Genomic DNA, 20,785 nt, shown 5'->3' with positions numbered 1-20,785 from the left:
TTTGATTCCGTGAAAAGGCAGCTGAAAGGACAGTTCTTTTTTTTTTTTTTTTAGTGAAAGGGCACCCGTGTGGTTCCCAGGTGGTTGCTGTTACCACACTACCCATGGAAGGAAAGGCGCCCTGGTCTTGGCAGCATGTGCCCAGGAACACAGACGCACGGGACTGCTACCAGAGGGGGAAGGGTGGCCTCCCTGCCTGCTGGCAGCGACCGGGGCGGGGGTGTGTGTGTGGGGTGTGTGTCCCACAGGCACCTGTGGAGCACAGCCGGCAGCCCCAGGAAGGCAGCGACATGGCCGGGCCATGCAATGGCCACCAACCCTGCGGTGGGCAGCGAGGCAGGGAAAGCTCCCTGCCAGGTCAGGGCATCCAGCCTGGGCAGCCGGCATACTGCGGCGTTCTTTTTTTTTTTCCCCTAAGCACAAAAATTACCATCTTTTGCGCTGGGAAGCCCCCCCTGCGTTGTTCAACAGCCAAAATGGAGTGGGGAAAAAAAAATCTGCACGCTGTTGAGAAGAGATTTTTGCAGATTTCCCTGTAAGGATTTGACCCAGACCAGTTAAAGCACAGGCTATTAGTCAGCATGTTTAGTCACGAAGCAAACATTTCTCTCTGTCCTCTTGGAGTACAGTTTCCAGATGGCAGCCCCAAATCGATCTCCTTATGAGCACAGCACAAGCCTTCTAAAGTAATGCTTCATATTTTGCAAATCAATTCTGCATTATCCGTAATAAGGACATACGGTTTTTCTCTGGAGAATAAGTTCTCAGTCCCATGGATGCGGTAAAGTAAGGAGTGCACCATTTATCAATCATTTTAACATAAATGTCTGTGTGACATTTAGAGAGATGAACTGCAGAACATCTCTATGGAAACAGTTTAGATGTAGTGCATCCAAGAGGAAAGACGTCCCATATAATAATCACAAATGTAGCCTGCAAAAAAAAGAAGCACTTTTTATTCTAAAGGCAATGCGAGTCTATGTGCTAAATTATTTTATTCAGAAAAAAAAAAAGTTAAGAAAAACGTTAATCTTTTATATTGAACTGCCTGTATGTAGAAAGCAAGAGCACACAAAATAAGGAGCCTAGCCTGAAACAACATCCTTTCAAGTGTCCAGGGATAAAGAGGGGTGTTGAGTTTTGGTTTCATAAGTATCTTGATATTGAACAAAACATTTTCCAAAAATCCTGATTTCATTTGGAAGAATGGATCTCAGACTAGTCATCAGCAATCACTTACAGTTGCTGTCTCTAGCCCACTTGAACTGATACTCATCTACTCCTCACTGTTCCACATTTCTCACTATTTCTTCAAACCAGGCTGGTTTTGGAGCATTGTTTTTCTCATTAACACAACAGTTAAAATGACACTGCTAGTACGAAAAAAACACCTCAAATATGGACAGATTCCAATTCATTTATTTGTACTGTTTGGTTTCATTGAAATCATAGGTTGCTGGAGTTGAAAAGTGTGTGGGAAAGGAAGTCCATGAATGCACAATGTTTACTAAAATGGAAAATGGCAACATTCATATTTCAAATTTCAGAGCCTTCTATGAGTGTAACAAGTGTCCACTTAAAGACCGTCTTGTTGCAAAATATTCTGCAAACCAGCACAGACAGTATTTTGTTCTTTGCTGAATCACAGCAAATTCTGCAGCCAAAACTACAGTGGGAAGAGTCAAACCAAGACATCTTGGAAAACTAACAAAATAAGCAACTTTAAATCCCATATCTTAAAACTGAAATGACTGAGCAAAAAGGAAGAGTCAGATGAAGAAATAGGAGATGTGTGGCTTTAAAAGACAAAACTGATACTTGTAAAAATTGACACCCAATCCGGTGTTTTGGAGAGAAACATACTAGCTGCTGGGTAGCTTTTTGTATTAATAATAATATTGTATCCCTGTGTTGTTACAGATGTTTGGTGGTTTTGTTTTGGTTTTTTTTTTTTTTTTTTTTTTTTTTTTCTTTAGTTCTCCAGGTGTAATATTCACTATCCTAAGAGGCTGTGCTTAGTCTAGATTAAAGAGGGAAGATCGCCTATGAAAGAAATTCTAAATAAGGAGTATTAATAATTCAGATGAGAAGGAAGAAGCTGTACTTGGTAGGATTAAGAAGGATGCAAAAGGCTATAGGAGATTGCATAGGGGAGGATGATTTATGTGTAAACCTGTAGACGAGATTGAGAACATTCTGGTGAATTAGTGAATGTTTGTTATTTCCTAAAAAACAGGTTACTGTTGTCTTCCCATCTTCAAGAGATTTGAAAATGGAGCAGAGTGTTTAAGTAGCTGGATGGTGCTCTTTCAGGTTGCCAGCACGTGAGTCAGGATGCAGGAGCTTGTGAGTGGTGGTCATTGGTTCAGTCCACCCGTCTCCTGCAGCTCGGCCAGAGACTGTCTACTAGGATGGCTGGTGGCACTGCTGGCCACCAGCTGCTTCAGAGTCTGTAGCTTGTCCAGAACCACCAGCAGCACCCTGGGTGACGGTCCTTCCCACAAATATAAGTTGGTTTCTTCTACAAATGCAGGTGCAGGTGGAGATGAATTTCAGAAATTAAACAATGAAAAGAAGGAAATCATTGCAACTCTGCAATTCAGCTATTTGTTTATTGTTTCAGACTATACCTAGGGATATCAAGGATTAGGAAATACTTCTTAAATTCCCCTCTTCTGTTCATTGCTATTCTCAAACACTAGCTTTGATATTCCTGTGTTCCTAAACTTAGGGAAGGGATAACACTGGCCATGAAATACTGGTATGTAAAGAAATTAGGTGAGAAGTGGAGTTTAATGGATGCAGATGGCAATATCACAGGTATAGTTTAGAGCAAGGAATAAACATGGAATCTAACTGACATTACAGGCTACATATAGGTACGCAAAGTACAATAATCTAGGCCAAAAATTGGTTAGACAACTAGCATTGTTCAGTTTACTCTTTCAAAAAATTGGTCTTGAATATGTTATGACAACAGAGGAAGTACCCTTTCAGCTCAGTAATGCCCTTTAGTGCCCTGCTGCAGCTTTGGGTTAGTAATACCAGAAAGAAGAATGCTACCCACCTGAACAACAAACATTTTCTTTGCCTTTCCTGAAACATAAAGAAACATTTGTTTTCCAGACAAGTCCATAGCCATTCCAGCATCAGTTATTTTGTGAATTCTAGTAGGGTGTTGGAGCTGTACACCACAAGAGCTGAAAAAAAGAATGTCTCTTGATATGTTATCTTTTAAAGATCCAAACTTAGAGGCAAATACCTGCTAAATTAACAAGATATTGAATCCTATTTAGTTGAATTCCTACTACCATCCACTCCGAAGAATGTAGTGGGGCAACATTTAAAGAACGAGTTCTCCCTTCTGAACATGAACAATAAAGGAAATATTATTGCTCTCATCACATTTAGAAAGCCTCAAAAAAAACCCTCAGCAGGCAACACTGTACATCAATGGGTACACCACATTTTTATTTCAAGGCTACAAATGAAATGAGGAGTGAAGAACAATTCTCCATATCCTTCTATAATTTCCTCCAGATAATCTTTAAAGAGTTGCAGTAGGAAAATTATATAGGTTCCAAAATTTCGATTTAAGAGAAATGGCGTAGCAAAGGAAAGCTGTTAGTAACTGGACCTGCAGACTGTGCTTTACCACTGCTTGATTGTAATGGACAGGTCTTGGTGCTGTCTACATGCAAGGACTGGGCATTTGAAAACCACTGTTGTGGTGTGATGTGTTTCTAACTCAAGCAACAACTATTTTGCCATTAGCAGTATAAAGTAAAATCCCCCAAAATAATTCATAAACTTGAAAGAAATATAGTGGAGTAAAAGCTTCATGCTGAATTATTTGCTGTCATAATCAGCAGTAAGTCAAAACAGAATTCAGGACATGTACATTTTCCCCCCCCATTATTTCCCCCGTTAAAGGGGGGAGCTTATCTTAAGCATTTAAAAAAAATTTCATGTATATGTGTAAATATGCCCTGTGGGTGATATTCTGCTCTCAGGCTGCAATACCCAGTTACCCTTATTTACCTCAGTTTTAGCCATATAACTTTGCTGATATTTTGCACTCACTTTGCATTGATATTAAAAAGGATATAGGAGGCCATTGTCACAGTGAGCCATGTACAGTGTCTGTTAGTCAAATGGGCTGCAAAGCTGGTACCTCTTGCTAATGACCTTCATCAGAGGGACCCTCAAGCATCTAAGGCTGATCTAATAATGTCCATCTCTGGCGACTTCTTTAAAGTATAAAAAATGTTAAACAGCACTATCCACATCTTTACTGAATTTATTGCTACACTTGTCTGTAGCTTTTTGAATTAATCTTCTTTACCTGGAATGTGTCCCTTCGGTCAAATTTGAACTTAAAAAAAAAGAGAGAAAAGAACAGAAGTGGCCAGAGAGTTTTCTTACAATCCCTATTCCTCCAGGAACTCATCTGTGGAAAAACAGGTGATATGAAGGCTCTTTTCCTGGTAACAGGCACAAGTACTGCAATCTTAACTCGATAGTACACATTTAGACAAAAAGTAAAGAAAAGTGACCTCCAGTGAAAAAATCCACTCGCAAAGTTTTATAAATTCAGATTGGTCCCATCTAAAATACAAACCAATTCCTTAACTGTCTATTCCCCTTCGTATTAATTACAGAGAATATCTCCATTAACTTCAATTACAGTGAACTTATGCATTTTATTACTTTGTACTTAGACTAAGCAAGGAGTCAGAGCTTTGCCAGTGTCTCACTGCTTAGCTCTGCACGAGCCCTTAACTTCTCTCTGCCTCAACTTTTCCATCTGTACAGCGACTATGCTATGCCTCGTTTTGGAAAGCACAAATAGGAAACGCTCCTGAGCTGTCTAACACCATGTTAACAGCATTTTAAAAGCCACTGGTTTTTATTTCTTCATCACAAGAACATACAATTCCCAAAAGGTCTAAAATTCAGGAGGCAGGGGGGCTATTTTAAATTTTAAAAAGCCCCAAATGTGGAAAACGGGCATTTCTGCAGTGCATTTGCATGCGGTGCACTAGAGGGCCCTCAGGAGTTAGAAATGGGTGGAATGCGCTTTTGGAAGGCACATACTTCACAGGACTTTTCATTACAGAATTTAAAATAGAAGTTGCTGAGGGTGTGTGTGTGTTTGTTGGCTTTTGGTTTTTCTTTTTTTTTTTTTTTTTTTTTTTAATAACGTGAGGTTCATTTAAGTTTATAGCAGTTCATATGCAAGCCACCTCTCAGTTCAGTTAGCTTCCAAACAGTATTTAGCTTGCAATGAAATACCTAAATGTGAGCCATACTTAAAACTGAAATATGTGCTAGAATACTTTGAGAACGTCAGCTTTTACTAAGTTACTTTTATTAACCTAAGGAGTTTACCAGAACAAAGTATGTGTCAAGCTGAATAGGTAAGAGATTTTATATTTTTATAGCAATATATGTACAATGTGATCTTATTCTATCTTTGTTTCTTTGAAAGTATATCTAAGCTACTGTCATTTTATTTGATAAACTATAGCTATTTCCTATTTATGGCTTCACAAGAGGGAAGGGAATTAACAGTCTTTCATCTTAAATGTTTATGATTTATGTGAACTATATTCATATTCAACTAGGGAAATTTAGCACTGCTAATATATTTTTATATTAGTGAATATGTGCATATTTAACTACTACAGTTACTGGTGGTTAATATTGTGTAATTTACAGCATTTCCATAACACAAGGTTTAGTGAAGACTTTGCCTCATAAGAAAAAGATGATGATGATCTGGGTTTTACAAGCTTTTCTTCTAATGCTGAAATACAGCTAGCTAAGATTGCAAATTGAGCCTGTATTTAATGATTTTGGTGTTTAATTTATACTGTAATGAGAAAGTGAAAGATGTATCCTGACAAATTTCTAGATGTACACTGTCTCATCTAGAACTTCTATCTTTTAAAAAATATAGAACCACAGATGCCATATGCAAGTAGTGGAATGAAATACTACTATTTTCTTTTTGCAGTTTGCAAAGGAGATACTTCAGATCTTTTAGACTACAAGTCAGTAAACTTTGCTTACGTAGCTGGCTCCATTCATTCTCTGAAGCCAATCACTTCCCCTGTGGTGGCTGATAAGAATTTAACAGCTTGAGAAGGTGGAGTGTCAGCATCCTTAGTACTAAACGCGTTCCCAGGCATATCAGTAGCCTCTGTCCAACACTCATGCTGGAAGCTATTTGGAAAAAGAGAAATAGAAATCAGGGAAGGGAAATCATGCATCATCATCCTGGCTGGAACGTACAGAAGACTTCATGCTGTTTTCATCATGTGGATTCACTAGAGAAATGACCACCTTTGATCAACCAAGTAAAATCAAAAACTTGTTTATTTGCTGCCTGTGCCCCTCACGGGTGCTGAGGCTCTGGACTTGCAGGCGCCCAAGGACAAGGAGGAATCTGCTGGCGGGCACTGCATGTGTGATCTACCTGGGATTCCTCGTCAGTCAAGTGGGTCACGTTTTACCCCAGCACAAAGGAGGACACCGAAAGATCAGTTCCAGAAGTCTCCAAGATGCAGCCCAAACTCCTTTTCTGGGCATCCCACTGGATGGCACCCTGTCACCACCCAATTTCCAGGAACCCCAGGTTGGCAGCAATGGGACCTTACTGCCACCCAATGTAGTTTACATCACCCTGCGGTCTAAGCGCAGCAAGCCTGCCAATATCCGAGGCACGGTGAAGCCAAAGCGCAGGAAGAAACATGCAACTCCTTTGTCCTACGGGCAGCACTTTCCAAAAGCTGCTTTTGTGGGCCGAGAAGATGCCTTTGCCCAACAGCCAGGGAGGGCCACACATGCTGCAGGCACAATGGGAGCAGCAGTAGCTCTGGAGGCCAGAAGACACCAGCTGGATGGACACAGGCATAGAGGAATGGTAATCAGGGAGCCTGGTCACCAGAGACCAAGGGGGATTTCTGGAGCTATAAAGGCACAGCCCCAGCCTGAGGAAAGCAATATCAGGATTTACAGCGAGAGCTCTCCCTCTTGGCTGAGCAAAGACGACATCCTAAACATGCGCATGCTGGCAGATTCTCAGATAGAGAGCATCCAAGAAGTGCCTTCTCACAAAGCAGTCCTGGTAGTATTTGCAAGAGGTCCCAGCACGACAGGAACTTCTTGTAATCAGGGGTACTGTGGCGTCGTCAAAAGACCCCTCGACATGAGTGAGGTGTTTGCCTTTCATTTGGACAGGATCTTGGGGCTAAACAGGAGCTTACCTTCTGTAAGCAGGAGATCAGAGTTCTTCCAAGGTAACACATTCCTATGGTTTTCAGCTTGCAGGTGGGATGCTGAAGTTTCCTTACCCCTCCTGTGTTAACCATGGGGCAGCAGCCGCCACCTTTAACTCCTGCGAGCCTGAGAACTAACACTATTGTTACAGGGAAACAAAGCTGATATCTGCATGTAACTTCTGTAGTGTAATTATCCTGTCCAGAGGACCAGTACCCCAAAGTTTAGATCCAATACCACTGAGCTGCTGAGGGCAGTAACAACTTCCCCTCCATGACAGCCTGGAATGAGAAAAAAGAGAGGGAGTCATCCATAGATCGCATGATGTTGTGCAAACTGACTGAAATGAAACTGGTAAAAGAAATTCCAGAATACCCTGTGATTCGATGGGTATTTCTGATTTTTTAAAAAGTTTTCTCATCTTTTAGAATTGACTTTAATAAAATATTGTTGAAAGTGTACGAGAATTCATATCTCAAACAGGTGGTAGGAAAGGGCTTTTGTATTTAGTCAGATAACCTACTTAGAGAGGTAGGGGACCTTCCTGCAGAAGCATGATGCTACTTTCATGGCACTAATACCCCTGGGGAAGTGAAAAATTTTTAAAAAGTGCTTCCCTCTCCCCTGGTAATTAAAATACCCCACAACTACATTTCAGTGAATCCTGCTGTACATTTTGAGGTTCACGTCACACTTCTATATATTATGCAGACAAAAATATGCATATTAAATATCTCAATATGCATGTTGCATGATTGGTATGAAGTTTTCAATTAAAAATGTCATTTTTAACCTTTAGTGAAATTAAAGGTAGATTTCAGACATGTAACATGACTTAGAAGTCTACTTCTAACATTGCTATCTTGTTAAATGTCTTCAGCCTAACTGCTATTTTTGTACAGTCACAAATCACAATCCGAAAGGACTATGTTGCATTTAAGGAATCATTGCTAAAGTGGCTAGCTATGTTTTTGCTGTTCATTTTTTGCTGCTGAAATTAGCTTATACCAAATACTTTTATACCAGTCTGCATTTCTTAGAAAAAAAAAAAACCAACCAAACCCACAAAAAACCAAAACACCGATGCAAGAATGCTTTCTAAAGTCTGACAGCAGGAAGACAACCCAGTGATCTTCACTTTCTTCCTGCTTTGTAACCCTTCCCTTTGGCAGCCTGTACAACAATGTGAATGAATCTCTAGGAACAACAGTCTGGAGGCTTCTGAATATTATTCATACTTGCAGAGCATGGAAGATACATTATGCCTAGTTTATTTTTAGGAGCAAGATTTATTGCTATAGAGTTGTCATAAGGCATTAAGGTAGTCCGGTTGGAGGAACTCTGCACAGTGTGGCTGTGGAGATGACAGACTGCAAGCCTCTGAAAACTGCTATTAGGCTAATTGTGCATTGTGTTGCTCACTGTCTGTCACCTTACAGTATGTTTTGGACTGTCTGGAACAGAGTGTGTCATTCTGCCCTCTTTAATTTTCTTTTCCTCATAACTGGCTATGTTCCTATAGCAAGAAGAGTGTTGCTAGGTGATGAGAAGAGAAATAACATTATTTTGGTCTCACTTCATTTTTTCCAGCTAAAGGGTGAACAGAGCATTTGGAACAGTTACCGTACCTTGTCTCTCTCCATTTCTTTAGCCTGGAAATATGCTGGAGCTCAGATGTCTAATATCTACTTGAGATCATTACTATTTACGTGCTTGTGTTTGGCATAATCTGGAAAACGTGTTGAGAAAATGAGCAAAAATATATTCTTTAAAATAATATGAAAAATTAGTGAGCTCATTTCTACAACCCGTATGCATTTAAAATGCACTGCAAAGTTTTTTACAGGGTGGCTTGTGTAAGTCCTGGTTATTTTTATGGGAAAGCAAGCAATGCAGGATTAGAGAGTATGCATGTGTGTCTGAATGTACACAATTTCTGGGCTGACATATCTCTCTCCATGACCCATCCCTTTAGCTTCCCTCAGTTGTGATGTGATCTAACAAGACATGTTTGATGTAGCATTAAAATCTTAAAAAATGGGCTTTTCAAAACTGTCATTCATTTTGTCAAAAGCAGTTTCAAAGAACCGCTTAGTAAATCCCTATCCAGGTTCCATCATTTCCCCTATTCCCACAAATCCCCCACTGATTTTTTTTTTTTAAAGTCTAGCAAAATACTCTATGCAAGTCCTCTGTCTGCTGCCCTTGCCTTCCTGAGTTAATTGTAAACCCTTTTAAGACTTAACTGATTTTTTTTTAATGGTTTATCCTACTTTTGCATCATGGATGGAAGTATCAGGTGTGTTAACCCTTTCTCTCATATTTTTGCAATGAATTAGCCAAATGTAAAAAGCCTGGGGAGTATAGGTGGGCAAAACCCTTTTGAATGCGGTATTACATTCTAAAAGATCATGATTCTGGGCATACGCAAGCAGTCATTCATTACTCCCATTGCTACCTACAAGGTGTGAAAAATGTCGAGAGCTCGAACACACCTATAAACAAAGGATATGTCTGCAAAAGAACATGAAACAATCATAAAGCTGTGTCTACTGCGGAGAAAATGGAGGGTCACCACTGTGTGTATGAGTTTTGGGATGCTCACATTAATACCACAGGACTGAGAATTTTGATTGTTTGATCACCCTAACTCGAGGAACAGAAGAGACATAAGTGACCTTGCTTAGTGTCAGAGCCCTACCTTAAATAATTTGCACAGAAGCCGAGTAAAATGACTGCATGTATTGCCTCTAGCTCAGGAACAGCATTTGCAGGGTAGGACGATGCCAGTGTTTGTTAGGGCTTGAGCTACAACCGAGTAACATGGGCTGGAGCAGGCTTGCTTCTGTGCTGCAGCTGACAGCTCTAGCGATAGGACTCTGGCTCCTTGGATCGTAGCAACAAGGCTAAGCTCTTTATTCAGCTTTTGGTACAAAATAAGCAGCTATTCCTATGCAGTTGTCGTACCACTTGCTGAGGGTCTGAACTACTGCATGCTGACAAACACCTCTCCTTTCCCCTGGTTTTCTGATATCGTAAGTTTGGCTAAATATGTTTTATCCTGTACAGAGAGGAATAAGCACAGCTGTACTCAATTCACTTGGGGTTATTTTAGCTAAAGATTGAATGCACTATTTGCCCAGAACCACTTTATTTCTTTTCCTGAAACATGCAAGAAACTCTTCCTTTGGGTAACACCTTTCATGGTTGGTGTAGTGCGAATAGATGAATGACATGTGATAGATTGTTCCACTGGTTGTACTTGTCATTTTGCTTTACTGGCCTCTACACGATGATAAATGGAGCCATAGCTTTTTCCATGTTATACCCTGCCCTTGCCATCCCACCAAAAGTTATACAAAAGCAGGCAAAGATATTACGAATCACTAACGTCAGGGCAAAGAATAAGAAAAACCTAAAGCTGCCGTATATATTCAGATGCTCTAAAGGGCTTCAATTTACTTGTCCTGTTTTCCATCTAAAAACCCAAACAACTTACACCATAGTGTTGTACCTCTCAGAGGGGTACCAGGGGGCACAGTTCCAATATTCTGTTGGGTAGAAAAGTTCATGGACAGGCAATAATGCAGTCCATAGTCTAGAGAACAACTAATGCACATTTCATGCATTCCTTAATTCTGACATCCGTATGAGCACAGGACAGAAACATTGCAAATAAGGTACAGAGGAAAGAAAGAAAAATAGATGGCCTAACTCCTCCCTGCTTTCTGCATCTGTCCCTTATATTTTCCCCTCAAAACTTAATCATAAAATCTAAAACTCGAGTAGTGCTCTGTATATCAGCCCCCCTCATCTTTCCACACTAAATTACCCTCTTCTGCTAATATGTGGGCAAGTAAACTGTTTCTTTCAAATGTGGCAGTGTACTGCTTTACAGTGAACAATGAAGAGTTTGAGAAAGGGCTTTAACTACTTCATGAAAGATTTGCTCTTTTTACATGAGCATGTTTGAAAGTATTCTCTTTTGAGGAAGTTAGAAAAAATGCTGTAGGTACAAGTTAGAGCACAAGATGGAAGAGTAACATTTGCAAGAGCATCTTCATGGTTAAGAGGCATACAGACTATTTTCAAAGTGATGTGGGGAGTGGATATCTAAGATGATGCCTATGTTGAAGAAGCCATGCAGTGATACATTGCCTAACTGCACATGAAGCAGTTTGAGTACCTTGAGGTAGTCGAGTCTCAGCAGCCTGAGGTTTCATCTATATTAGTTTATTCAACTTAGGTTAGAAATATTTTGATGTTTAAAAATGTATATAAATTATTAGGAAGCTGGTTCCAACACGAGTTTTGAAAAATCTTTCCTGTACAATTTTGCACATAATTTTTAGATAGTTAAGTAGATATATAGATCTAAAATGGCACATGAAAATAAAATGAAGTCAGCTTTGGGTGAGATTCAGTGCAATGCAGCTGCAGCAACAGAAAAGCAGTAGCCCTTTCTGTTAATATATGAAGCTGATTAGGAAAGAATTGCATGCAAAACACACTGGACTTGTTTTGCAGTGTGCTCAACCTCCTCCATTCTGGCTGTATTAAACTGGAAGCTCCGATTCTTACCCAGGCCTTACTTTTCACCAGTCAGTTAACTTCAGCCCCATCCTCATGAGGTTTGAATCAGAAGAGCTTCAGTGATTTCAGTGGGGTCATGCCAATTCATGCAGCTATGAATCAGACCCCTTATCTGCTTTAATTCAGCATCTTCATGTTTTTTCCTGCAAACGTCAAAAATTTGAGTCACTGCTCTTTACTGAAGCTGCTGTTTCACATTCCTGTAACTCAATTTATATTACAGAGTTGAAAGATTTTATTTTGGCTCATCTTTTCTGTTCCCATTTCCTCTGAAATGTGAACATTTCCTGTATTTAGCCTTGCTGTTTTAAAAATGTTTTTGTATCTTAATGGAAACTGGCAAGATACTATTCATATTTTTCAAGTATTTGTATTACTATTGTTTACCATGTTCCTTTTGGGTAGACAGGAGATGTTTGTTTTGTTAGAAGACTGTTTATGTATTTGGTTTGTGGAAGAATTCATGAATAGTTACATAAGCTATTATTGGAGGTATGAAAATAATAGATTAAACTTGGTCCTGAAGAAAGCTGTCCTTTTTTTTTTATGGCAATTCCCAATGCTTATATAGACTTTCTCCAACTGGCTTGGAAAAGAAACTCAACTGATAGTTGCCCTGACTTGGCTGAAGTCATCTACAACGTAGGTGATTGGGCCAGAGCAAGAGAGATGGGGAAACAGCTAGGATTTCCCAAATTGATTCTCTCAGAGAAGATGCCTGGTTTTCAGGAGTGCTCAGTGCTTGTTTTTCAGCTGAGGAAAGAGTGTGGAGCATGGTGCTAATAAATATATTACTGATCCTAGTGAAGGAAAGACCTTTAAGATCATCAAGTCCAACTGTCAACCTAGCACTTCTGTGTTCCTAAGGAAACATTGGGCAACTGGGAGGGGAATTAAAGAGGTGGTGGAGCTGCATGTTGGGTTGACTTGAGAAGGACCACAGCATACGGGCAAGCCACAGCGGAGAAGATCAAGTACATTCTGGTTTTGGAGAGAAGTTTGTTCTTCTCTTGGGCTTGATTGTATGTGGGGCTTGTCATGCTTTGTTGGTGAATACGAGATGGATCTTTACATACAATTCACTGCTGGGTATGGGCAAAGTTATTTTCTTACTTGTTGTTTTAGATCAGTCAGCATCCTTTGAACAAGTTGCTTTTTGATTCAGCTGTATGGAGATGGGTTTTTAACAGTTCCTGCTGCTTACAGATGGAGCATTCACATTAGCAGCTTTTACCTTGCCATTGGCACTGATACCCATTTTCTATGTGCTCTTCTCTGTCTGGTTTGCATATGGAGAAGGTGCTGTGGATCTCATGGATCTTGTTGTCCTCATGAGAGTTTCTGAAATCTTCCTTTTCAGACATATCTCTGGCTTCATGGGCACGTGGAAGACAAAAACAGTTTAGGCTGATTTAACTACACAATAAATTGTGCAATAATGTGGACTTTAGGTTCATTGACCTTCAAGATCAATATAAACAAATTTTGAAGCTTTACACATGTTCCAACACTTGCTATTTAGCAAATAGCAGCTTTGCAGTTAAATGGTTCCTCCTCTCTGTACCAAGACATTATATTTTGGTCTTCTCTCTACACCCAAAAATAGAAAGGATTTCTTTGTTTTAATGTGTGTACAAGCCACAATCAGTCCTGGGTCCTTGACAGTTTAAGGCAGCAGGAGCATTGCATGAACAAGGAAAAGGAAAGTTCTACTTTTCTAAGAAGATAGATATGCCTGTTACTTAATATTGGGTGAAATATATGTATCAGTTCTTATACTGGCAAAGCCCATTTTAAATTGTTTACTGAGGTTTCTTTCCATTAAGAACTCTGAACACTTGGACTCGCCAAAGCTAAGGCCTTTGACTTAGTTTCAGGGAAGAGCACAATGTTCTTTGCGCAGAAGAACTAAAGAATTTGGCCAAAAGAGCTGCTATGCAAAACAAATCTCATGTTATATCTGGGTAAAAAAGTACTTGTCAAGGTGTTTATTCATGCTAAGTTCACACTATCTAGAATTCTCATATTATTTCAGAGCTGTGAAGTCATATATTATAGGCCCAAAATACTAAAGATAACAAAATAAATCCACTTTGAGTATAGGATTTGTAGTGCTTTTATGCCCATTATACAGAAAAACATAGTTTAACATGAGTTTTCAGCCCTTGAAAAATCATCAGCAGTTCCATGGAATCAGAGGGAAATTAGGTCATTGATTCAGTGTCATTGTAGGCTTTTTATCTACCTATAAACTTTTTAATAGTCTGGTTTAGTATATGGTTTTGCACATTAATCTCTTGCTTCAAACAGAGAAAGCCTTCCATACACTAAAGATGTTTATAATGTCTATGCTTCTTCCATTCCTGCAGTGGCTGATTTAGATGTGGAGTAAGACCACATTAACCAAAGGATGTCATTATTAGTCCCTGGCCATTTTTCCTGCCACATCTGTAAAATGGCATCATTATTGATGCTTAGGCAATGTCTAAAGAATGATCAAGACTGACAGTATTGCACTATACTTATGATCTGTTTTTCCTTTTTCAGATGGTCAAGCCTGTCCTGTTATTCTCTGGGATTCCTCACTGAGTCCAACAGATAATAGTACCCATTCTTCAGTGAGATTAACCTGGGGGCAATATCAGCAGCTATTGAAGCAGAAATGCTGGCAGAACGGTAAAGTTCCCAAAGCTGAGTGGGGCTGTACTGAAATCCATCATCATGAGTGGTCCAAGATGGCACTCTTTGATTTTCTTCTGCAGGTAAAACATTTACTGAATGCAACTATCTGCCTCAAAAGTCATGTGAGCACACATAGAACCCCTAGAAAAGTAATTTTAGTTTATTTCCTTTTTTAGATGGGGAAGAAATGTATTTGCACAGTTTGAACTTGTTTCTGGTTGTTTCTTAGGTTTAAAATATCCAGAATGCAATTTATGATCAGAAAAGAGATTAAGAACTTAACTGACTCATTTTCTAAAAGAGGAAGCAAAGGCTTTTGTCATGCTTTACTTCACCTTGAGGCAGGCATACTGTTTCTCCTCAAGTCCTTGTTTCTCCAAACATAGTTATTGACTATGTTCACAACAGTGTGTTTGTGGTTTGTGTGTTTGTTGGGTTTTTTTCTCCTCAACTATGTGGTCCTTTCTACACCTCCCCAACCCCCAGAGGTAATTTGAGTGGTTTTGATCAGCTGAAGTCTGGATCAAGATAGCAGTTGTAGTGGATAATTCTCCTGCTTTTTAAAAACCTAGCCAGTGACTTAGTAAGGAAAGAATAAAGCAGGAACTGATGAATGATATGGCTGCTGTTCTTCAATTGCGTGTTGCACATAATCATTAGCTTTTCAAATAACAGCAAACTAGGGCTCTGCCCAGTAGTATCGTGTGGCTACAGCTACAGCAATTATGTAGTAGAACATTAATATACTCCCTGTATTAATAAGGGCTGAACTGAATCACCTGGTTGGAAGCTAATTATATGGCTTCCTGAGATATGGCACTACTTCCAATTGTCCTTACCTGCCAGACAGGTTCAGGTGACTGCGTCTCCTGCAGTACTTACTGGTTTATTTGAAACTGCAGCAAGGACTAGTTTTATGCACTGTGTTTAGTTGTTCATATAAGTCAGCTTTTTATAGAGTTACACTTCTTGAAATATAAAAATTATGACTTGGCTTATACATTGCCTATCTCTGTTCTAGGATGAATGGATGTTGCCAGTTTTTTTGGGGTTACATTTTTGCAGTCTTGTTATGTTAAACAAAGCATTCAATTCTTCTATAAAAATAGATTGTCACTTGTCTAATGACTCCATCTTTAGTCCCACTACGAGCAAAGTAATTCTTAGAAGCTAGTATAAAGTCATATGTGGATTATTCTGATGCTAAACATAGTAATGCCCCTATAGCAATAGTACATATTGTGTCAGAGTTGATGTTTTCATGCCATTGTCTTGTTGAACAGTTTCAAAATTCTCATAAGTTCTGTGTTAATTTAAAATTTTAAGTTTTGAATCTTCATAATAGAACTCCTATTTTCCAGAAGGAGCAGTCAGTTAAAATAAGATACAACAGGATTGAACTTTATATGACAAAAACAAATTACTCTTCTAATAGTAGCAGGTATCAGAGTGATTTATGCCTCCAGTTATACCAGCCAAGAATGTGCATACCATAAAGTGAGTGAAACTGAGTGTTATGGTTCTTAAAGATAAAATTTTTATCTGGATGCTCTCAGACTTAACTTTAAAGTTTATCATCAGCAGAACATGAAGACTCTCAAACAAAAAATGCCAAGAAGGGGTTCTGAGTTTAAAAAGATAATCTATGCTTCATGAGTCATTCAGAAATAAAGAATAGTGGTAAAAAGCGTTCTCCATTAAACATACTTCCATCAGAAGAATGGGTTTAGTGCCCATAACAGATGTTCCTAATCTCCAGTTTCAAACACTATAAAACATAGGAGCAGGCTGAAAAATGCTTATAGCTGACCTTCACTTGCCTTCTGCAAGAACTCAGATAAAATAAGGACATTAAATGTAAAATGACTTCCTTAATTTTGGGGGTTGACTGCTCATGTACATAAATATATGACAAAACCCAATGCTAAACTGTTATGTTTGCAGCATCAATTCCAGAGTGTCCTGTCATTGTCTTAATACTGGAATGATGCAAGATATTATGAAGAGGCTGTCTGTAAGACCACGATCTCCTCACCTATTTAATGCATGTAATGAAGTCTGGTGCAGCTGAGTTAAGGCTATACATCAAAGGATTCTGTCTGGAAGGACTCTGCTTTGCTTTTCAGCAAAGCCTTTGGATGAGCTGAATGAGAGATGCCATGAGCTAGAACACTACAAAAGGAAGAGGGGCTCTAGTGCCAGCGAATGCTGAATGCTGCTCATGAAAGGAGAAGAGGAAAAGAAATCTGTTCCTTTTGTCAGGATTTTTGCATTTGAAGACAAACACTGCCACCAAGACTGGTGGCAATAGTAATACATACTTAGGAAAAAAAAACCCCAACCTCTCAGACTTTCATTTGACAAACAAAATTAGGAGGCCTTTTCAACATGCAACATAGTTTACATCAGGAGAAGAGGCCTAACAGTTCATTGTACTGGCATGTCACAAAAACAAAATTGTAATTTCAGAAGGCTTATGTGAACATTAATGCTTTTATGCCTAGAGCAGTTTGAAGAGTTAGCAGTATACAATAAACAAGGACAGAAAAAATGATTTACCTTTGATAAACTACTCCTTAAGCCTTAGATGCATCAGGCCACGCTTCCACTCTGTAACACCTCCCAGCAGGAGCCAGGCTGGTCCCTGGGGAGATGAGCTGGAGCCAAGGGCAGCCCCATGGCAGGCAGGACAGGCAGGGCCAGCCCAGCAGGAAGGATGGTGAAAGCCACAGGTCCCATTGATAGCCCAGTCAGCACCAGGCACAGACAAGGCAGCAAGCCAGCTCTAAGGCCAATGAGCAGGAACCCCCAAGCAGCAATCCAGGAGCAACAGGTAGCAGGACAAGGAGCAAATTCCCCATACTTAGAGGAGGAGTGAGGTGCCAGGCCTGAGCTTAAATAGTGCTCCTGGGCCCATGGTGCAGAGGGAGTGTGTGTGGAGGTCCCAGGTGAGGTTGCTTAGGGCAATTAAGGCCTCTATGTGCACTCAGGGCCCTGGCAATGTTGTGTGTTTACTCTTATCTGGTCTACAGGAGTGGAAGCACTTTCAAGCAGTGATTTATCCTTCCTGTATTAGATGGTTATCCTAAAATGGCATCCTTTGCTCTGGGGGTGCCTTGTTCTTGTCATTGTTTATGAAAGGGAACATAAACGACTAAGTCAGAAGAGATGCTTAACATTTACACCACTAAAGTTAGACCAGATGTATTCCTTCCAGCTAAGTGCTATGCAATGAATAAGCGAGGGTTTGCATGGGAAAAAAATAGCCTAGGCCATCACGTTATTAAAGTATATACCACAGTGCAACTCAGGGAGGCTGCTCTGCAATTGCAAATGCACTCTTCGTTAATGCATTGTGTAGCTTGTGATGGTTTGCTGTGCCCCTTAATAATCTTTTCAATTATTTTGCACACTATTAGTCTAATAGGTCCCACAAAATGGAGACGCTCTGTGTGTGTCAGGCTGTGCTATTTCTATTGTTCTCCAGCAGAGAAAATACAAAAAACTTCAGCCTTCTGGAAAAAATAGAATTGTTTTCACCAACTTGTTATTCCAGTTACACAGTGGTATTGTTCCATTATTTTCAAAGAATTTCTACTGACATAACAAATCATGGCTATAAAATGGATAAACTACACAGTCTGGGAAATTGCTTCTAACAGTACATGAAGTATGGAGACCAGGTCTTCAATGCCATTTCACTGCTGACTTTAATTGTACTTGTCCTGAGCTTGCTTTCCTGTCAGCTGTGTTAGTGAGCGACGTCTTACAGTGACACTTTGCCCCAAATACTTTGATATTGTTTTCACTTGGCACTCTGCTGTACTTTGTTTTAGATCTATAATCGACTAGACAGAAACTGCTGTGGATTCAAACCTCTCAAGGAGGATTCCTGTGTGCAGCAAGGACTGAAGTTGCAATGTAGTGATCAGGATGCTGTTGACCTGACACACATAGTTCAGAGAAGGCATGACCGAAGGCACTTGGCCTTTATAGACAATAAGGGTTTCTTTGACAGGAACGAGGACAATCTTGACTTCAAAATACTACAAGGAATCAATGAGTAAGTTTTAAGTCATTAATTTTGTAAAAAGATTGATAACTTCTTCCCAGTGTGAGCAGGAGACACTAATTTACTGGAGTAGATATCATCAGCCCAAAACATTTATGGGATGTGTCTAAAGACGTATGAGTAATCCCAATTCTGTAAAAGTTACAATTAAAATGCATGTGATTAGACATGCATGGACTTCCTTTGCTGAGTTGCAGTCTATATTCATAGAATTGATTGCTAAACCACAACATAAATATTGCAATTCGGAGTGATGGCAAAGCTGATGAATTTCTTTGTCCTTTTCCAGATTCCCTGAATCTGCAGTTTCAGTGCTGAGGAGCCAGCGTTTACGTGAGAAGTTGCTTCAGTCTTTGTTCCTTGACAAAATATACTGGGAGAGCCAAGGAGGCAGAAAAGGAATTGAAAAGCTTATTGATGTAATAGAAAGGAGGTCCAAAATTCTTCTTACTTATATAAATGCACATGGAGCCAAAGTATCGCCCATGAATGAATGAAGCAGTCTTGTTTCTATCTGAGAGACAGTCTTTAGAAAAATTTGTATGAGGCAAAAGCTAACAGTAAAATTGATTTAATTCATAAGCTTATTTGATTTTTATTTTTTCCAGGCTTTAAAGTTTATTCTAAAATAGGAAATCTTACATGGTTTAAAAGCATCATTCAAATGTCAGCTGCAGCTCCACAGAGTGCAGTCTCTTCTATGTCACCAATGAAATGCAATGAAAAATAAGCAAATGGTACAATAAATAATGCAGTAGTATGTAGGTACCATGCACACTCCTTCTATTAAACTGTTTGAAAATTAGCAACAGGATTTTTAGTACATTAGGCTGGATTACTCTTAATTCCCTTATTCAAGTCAGTAAAAATTTATTTTTAAATGGGAACAGAGATTTGTAAGCACTTAATACATTGATGAAAAATGTCATCACATCTACCTGTTGAAGCATATCTAGTACAGGAATTTGTCTTTTTGGTTATGAATACTAAAATGCCAACATTTCCAAAGGCTTATTTTGTTTTGTTTTATTTTGATCTTTTGAAATCTGGAGTCTAAATTCAGTTCCTTTAAATGCAGGGGTGTTTGTGCTGGACATGAGGGAAATTTAAAAACAGAGTGAGGAGAACATAGCTTTAACAATAATAATTAATTTGACAAATACGGTTTTTACTTGTCCAATATGGAGTACAATTCATCATGAGTCACTTGTTACAATGTGCTATTTTCAGTACAGGTTCTTTTGATGTGTGGGTGGATGATCTGATATTTTCTGTCCATTAATTAATTCAATGTCACTCGCAGAATCATCCTTTATTACCACTATTTTTAAAAAAGAATTTCAGCTTTAGCTTTGTGTGAATATGCTGCTGAATAAGTGTACATGTTTTATTTTTGGAACATTCTGGACAACATTTTTTTTTTTTGGACAATTTTGGCCAAAATTGTCCAAAAAAAAAAAATGTTGTCAAAAAGCAGGCTTACTAAGGATGTGAGCGTTGTTAAACTCAGCACAGAAAATGTTTGTCTGCGTGCTCAGCTCTAGCCAGCAATTCATGCTCTGGGTTTCCATTAAGATTGAACCACTGCGGGGTGATGATTCTAGCTGATGACTCGCCTCAAGTATTCCCACAGGTAAGGTTGTTAGAGAAGGTTGGATAAGCACTTTGGATTCTTAGCCTTCATCTGTTCCAGAAATAAAATATCAACTGATACAGTCTACCATGACATATACCTTCTACCTATCTGTTTAGAAAGACTCTTACTATCTTTCTAGAGAAAGATCTATTATCTTCTTGCTGTGAGATAACGGTAGAAGTTGAATACTTTCATAGCTTTGTGTATAGTAAAAAAATACAGGGTGTTTTAAAAAGTGCTTGTGTAACAGTATTGTTTGTCATTATGAGAAACTAAAATGTTTTGTGTCATTCTTAATGTGGATGGGTGAATTTAATGTTTCAAATAACTAAAATTCCACTGCAGCTAAACCAGATTTTCTTTCTTAGTATCAGAACAGCTATTAACAATTATTGCATTACTACAAGAAATAGATCTCATTATAAGCAGTGTTAAAGATACTTAGTAAAATTTTAAGAGCTTGGCCATATAAATAATCTTTTATTTTACTCTGTCAGCAGAGGGCAGATAAATTTGTA

General features: G+C 39.1%; 1 protein-coding gene across 1 annotated transcript; it reads left to right on the top strand.

Moving 5' to 3' along the window:
• Positions 1-6,307: 6,307 nt before the first annotated feature.
• FAM198B (family with sequence similarity 198, member B) lies at positions 6,308-19,277 on the top strand. Its single transcript, XM_009893714.1, has 4 exons — positions 6,308-7,304; positions 14,425-14,639; positions 18,396-18,622; positions 18,921-19,277. Exons 1-4 carry the CDS (start codon positions 6,308-6,310, stop codon positions 19,126-19,128), a joined length of 1,647 nt encoding a protein of 548 aa, XP_009892016.1. The 3' UTR covers positions 19,129-19,277.
• Positions 19,278-20,785: the final 1,508 nt, after the last annotated feature.

This window comes from Charadrius vociferus, unplaced genomic scaffold, assembly GCF_000708025.1.
Source record: "Charadrius vociferus isolate BGI_N301 unplaced genomic scaffold, ASM70802v2 scaffold59, whole genome shotgun sequence".
NCBI classification, from domain to species: Eukaryota; Metazoa; Chordata; class Aves; order Charadriiformes; family Charadriidae; genus Charadrius; species Charadrius vociferus.
The sequence above is the reverse complement of the archived record's forward strand: the minus strand, read 5'-3'. Positions and strand labels throughout refer to the sequence as shown.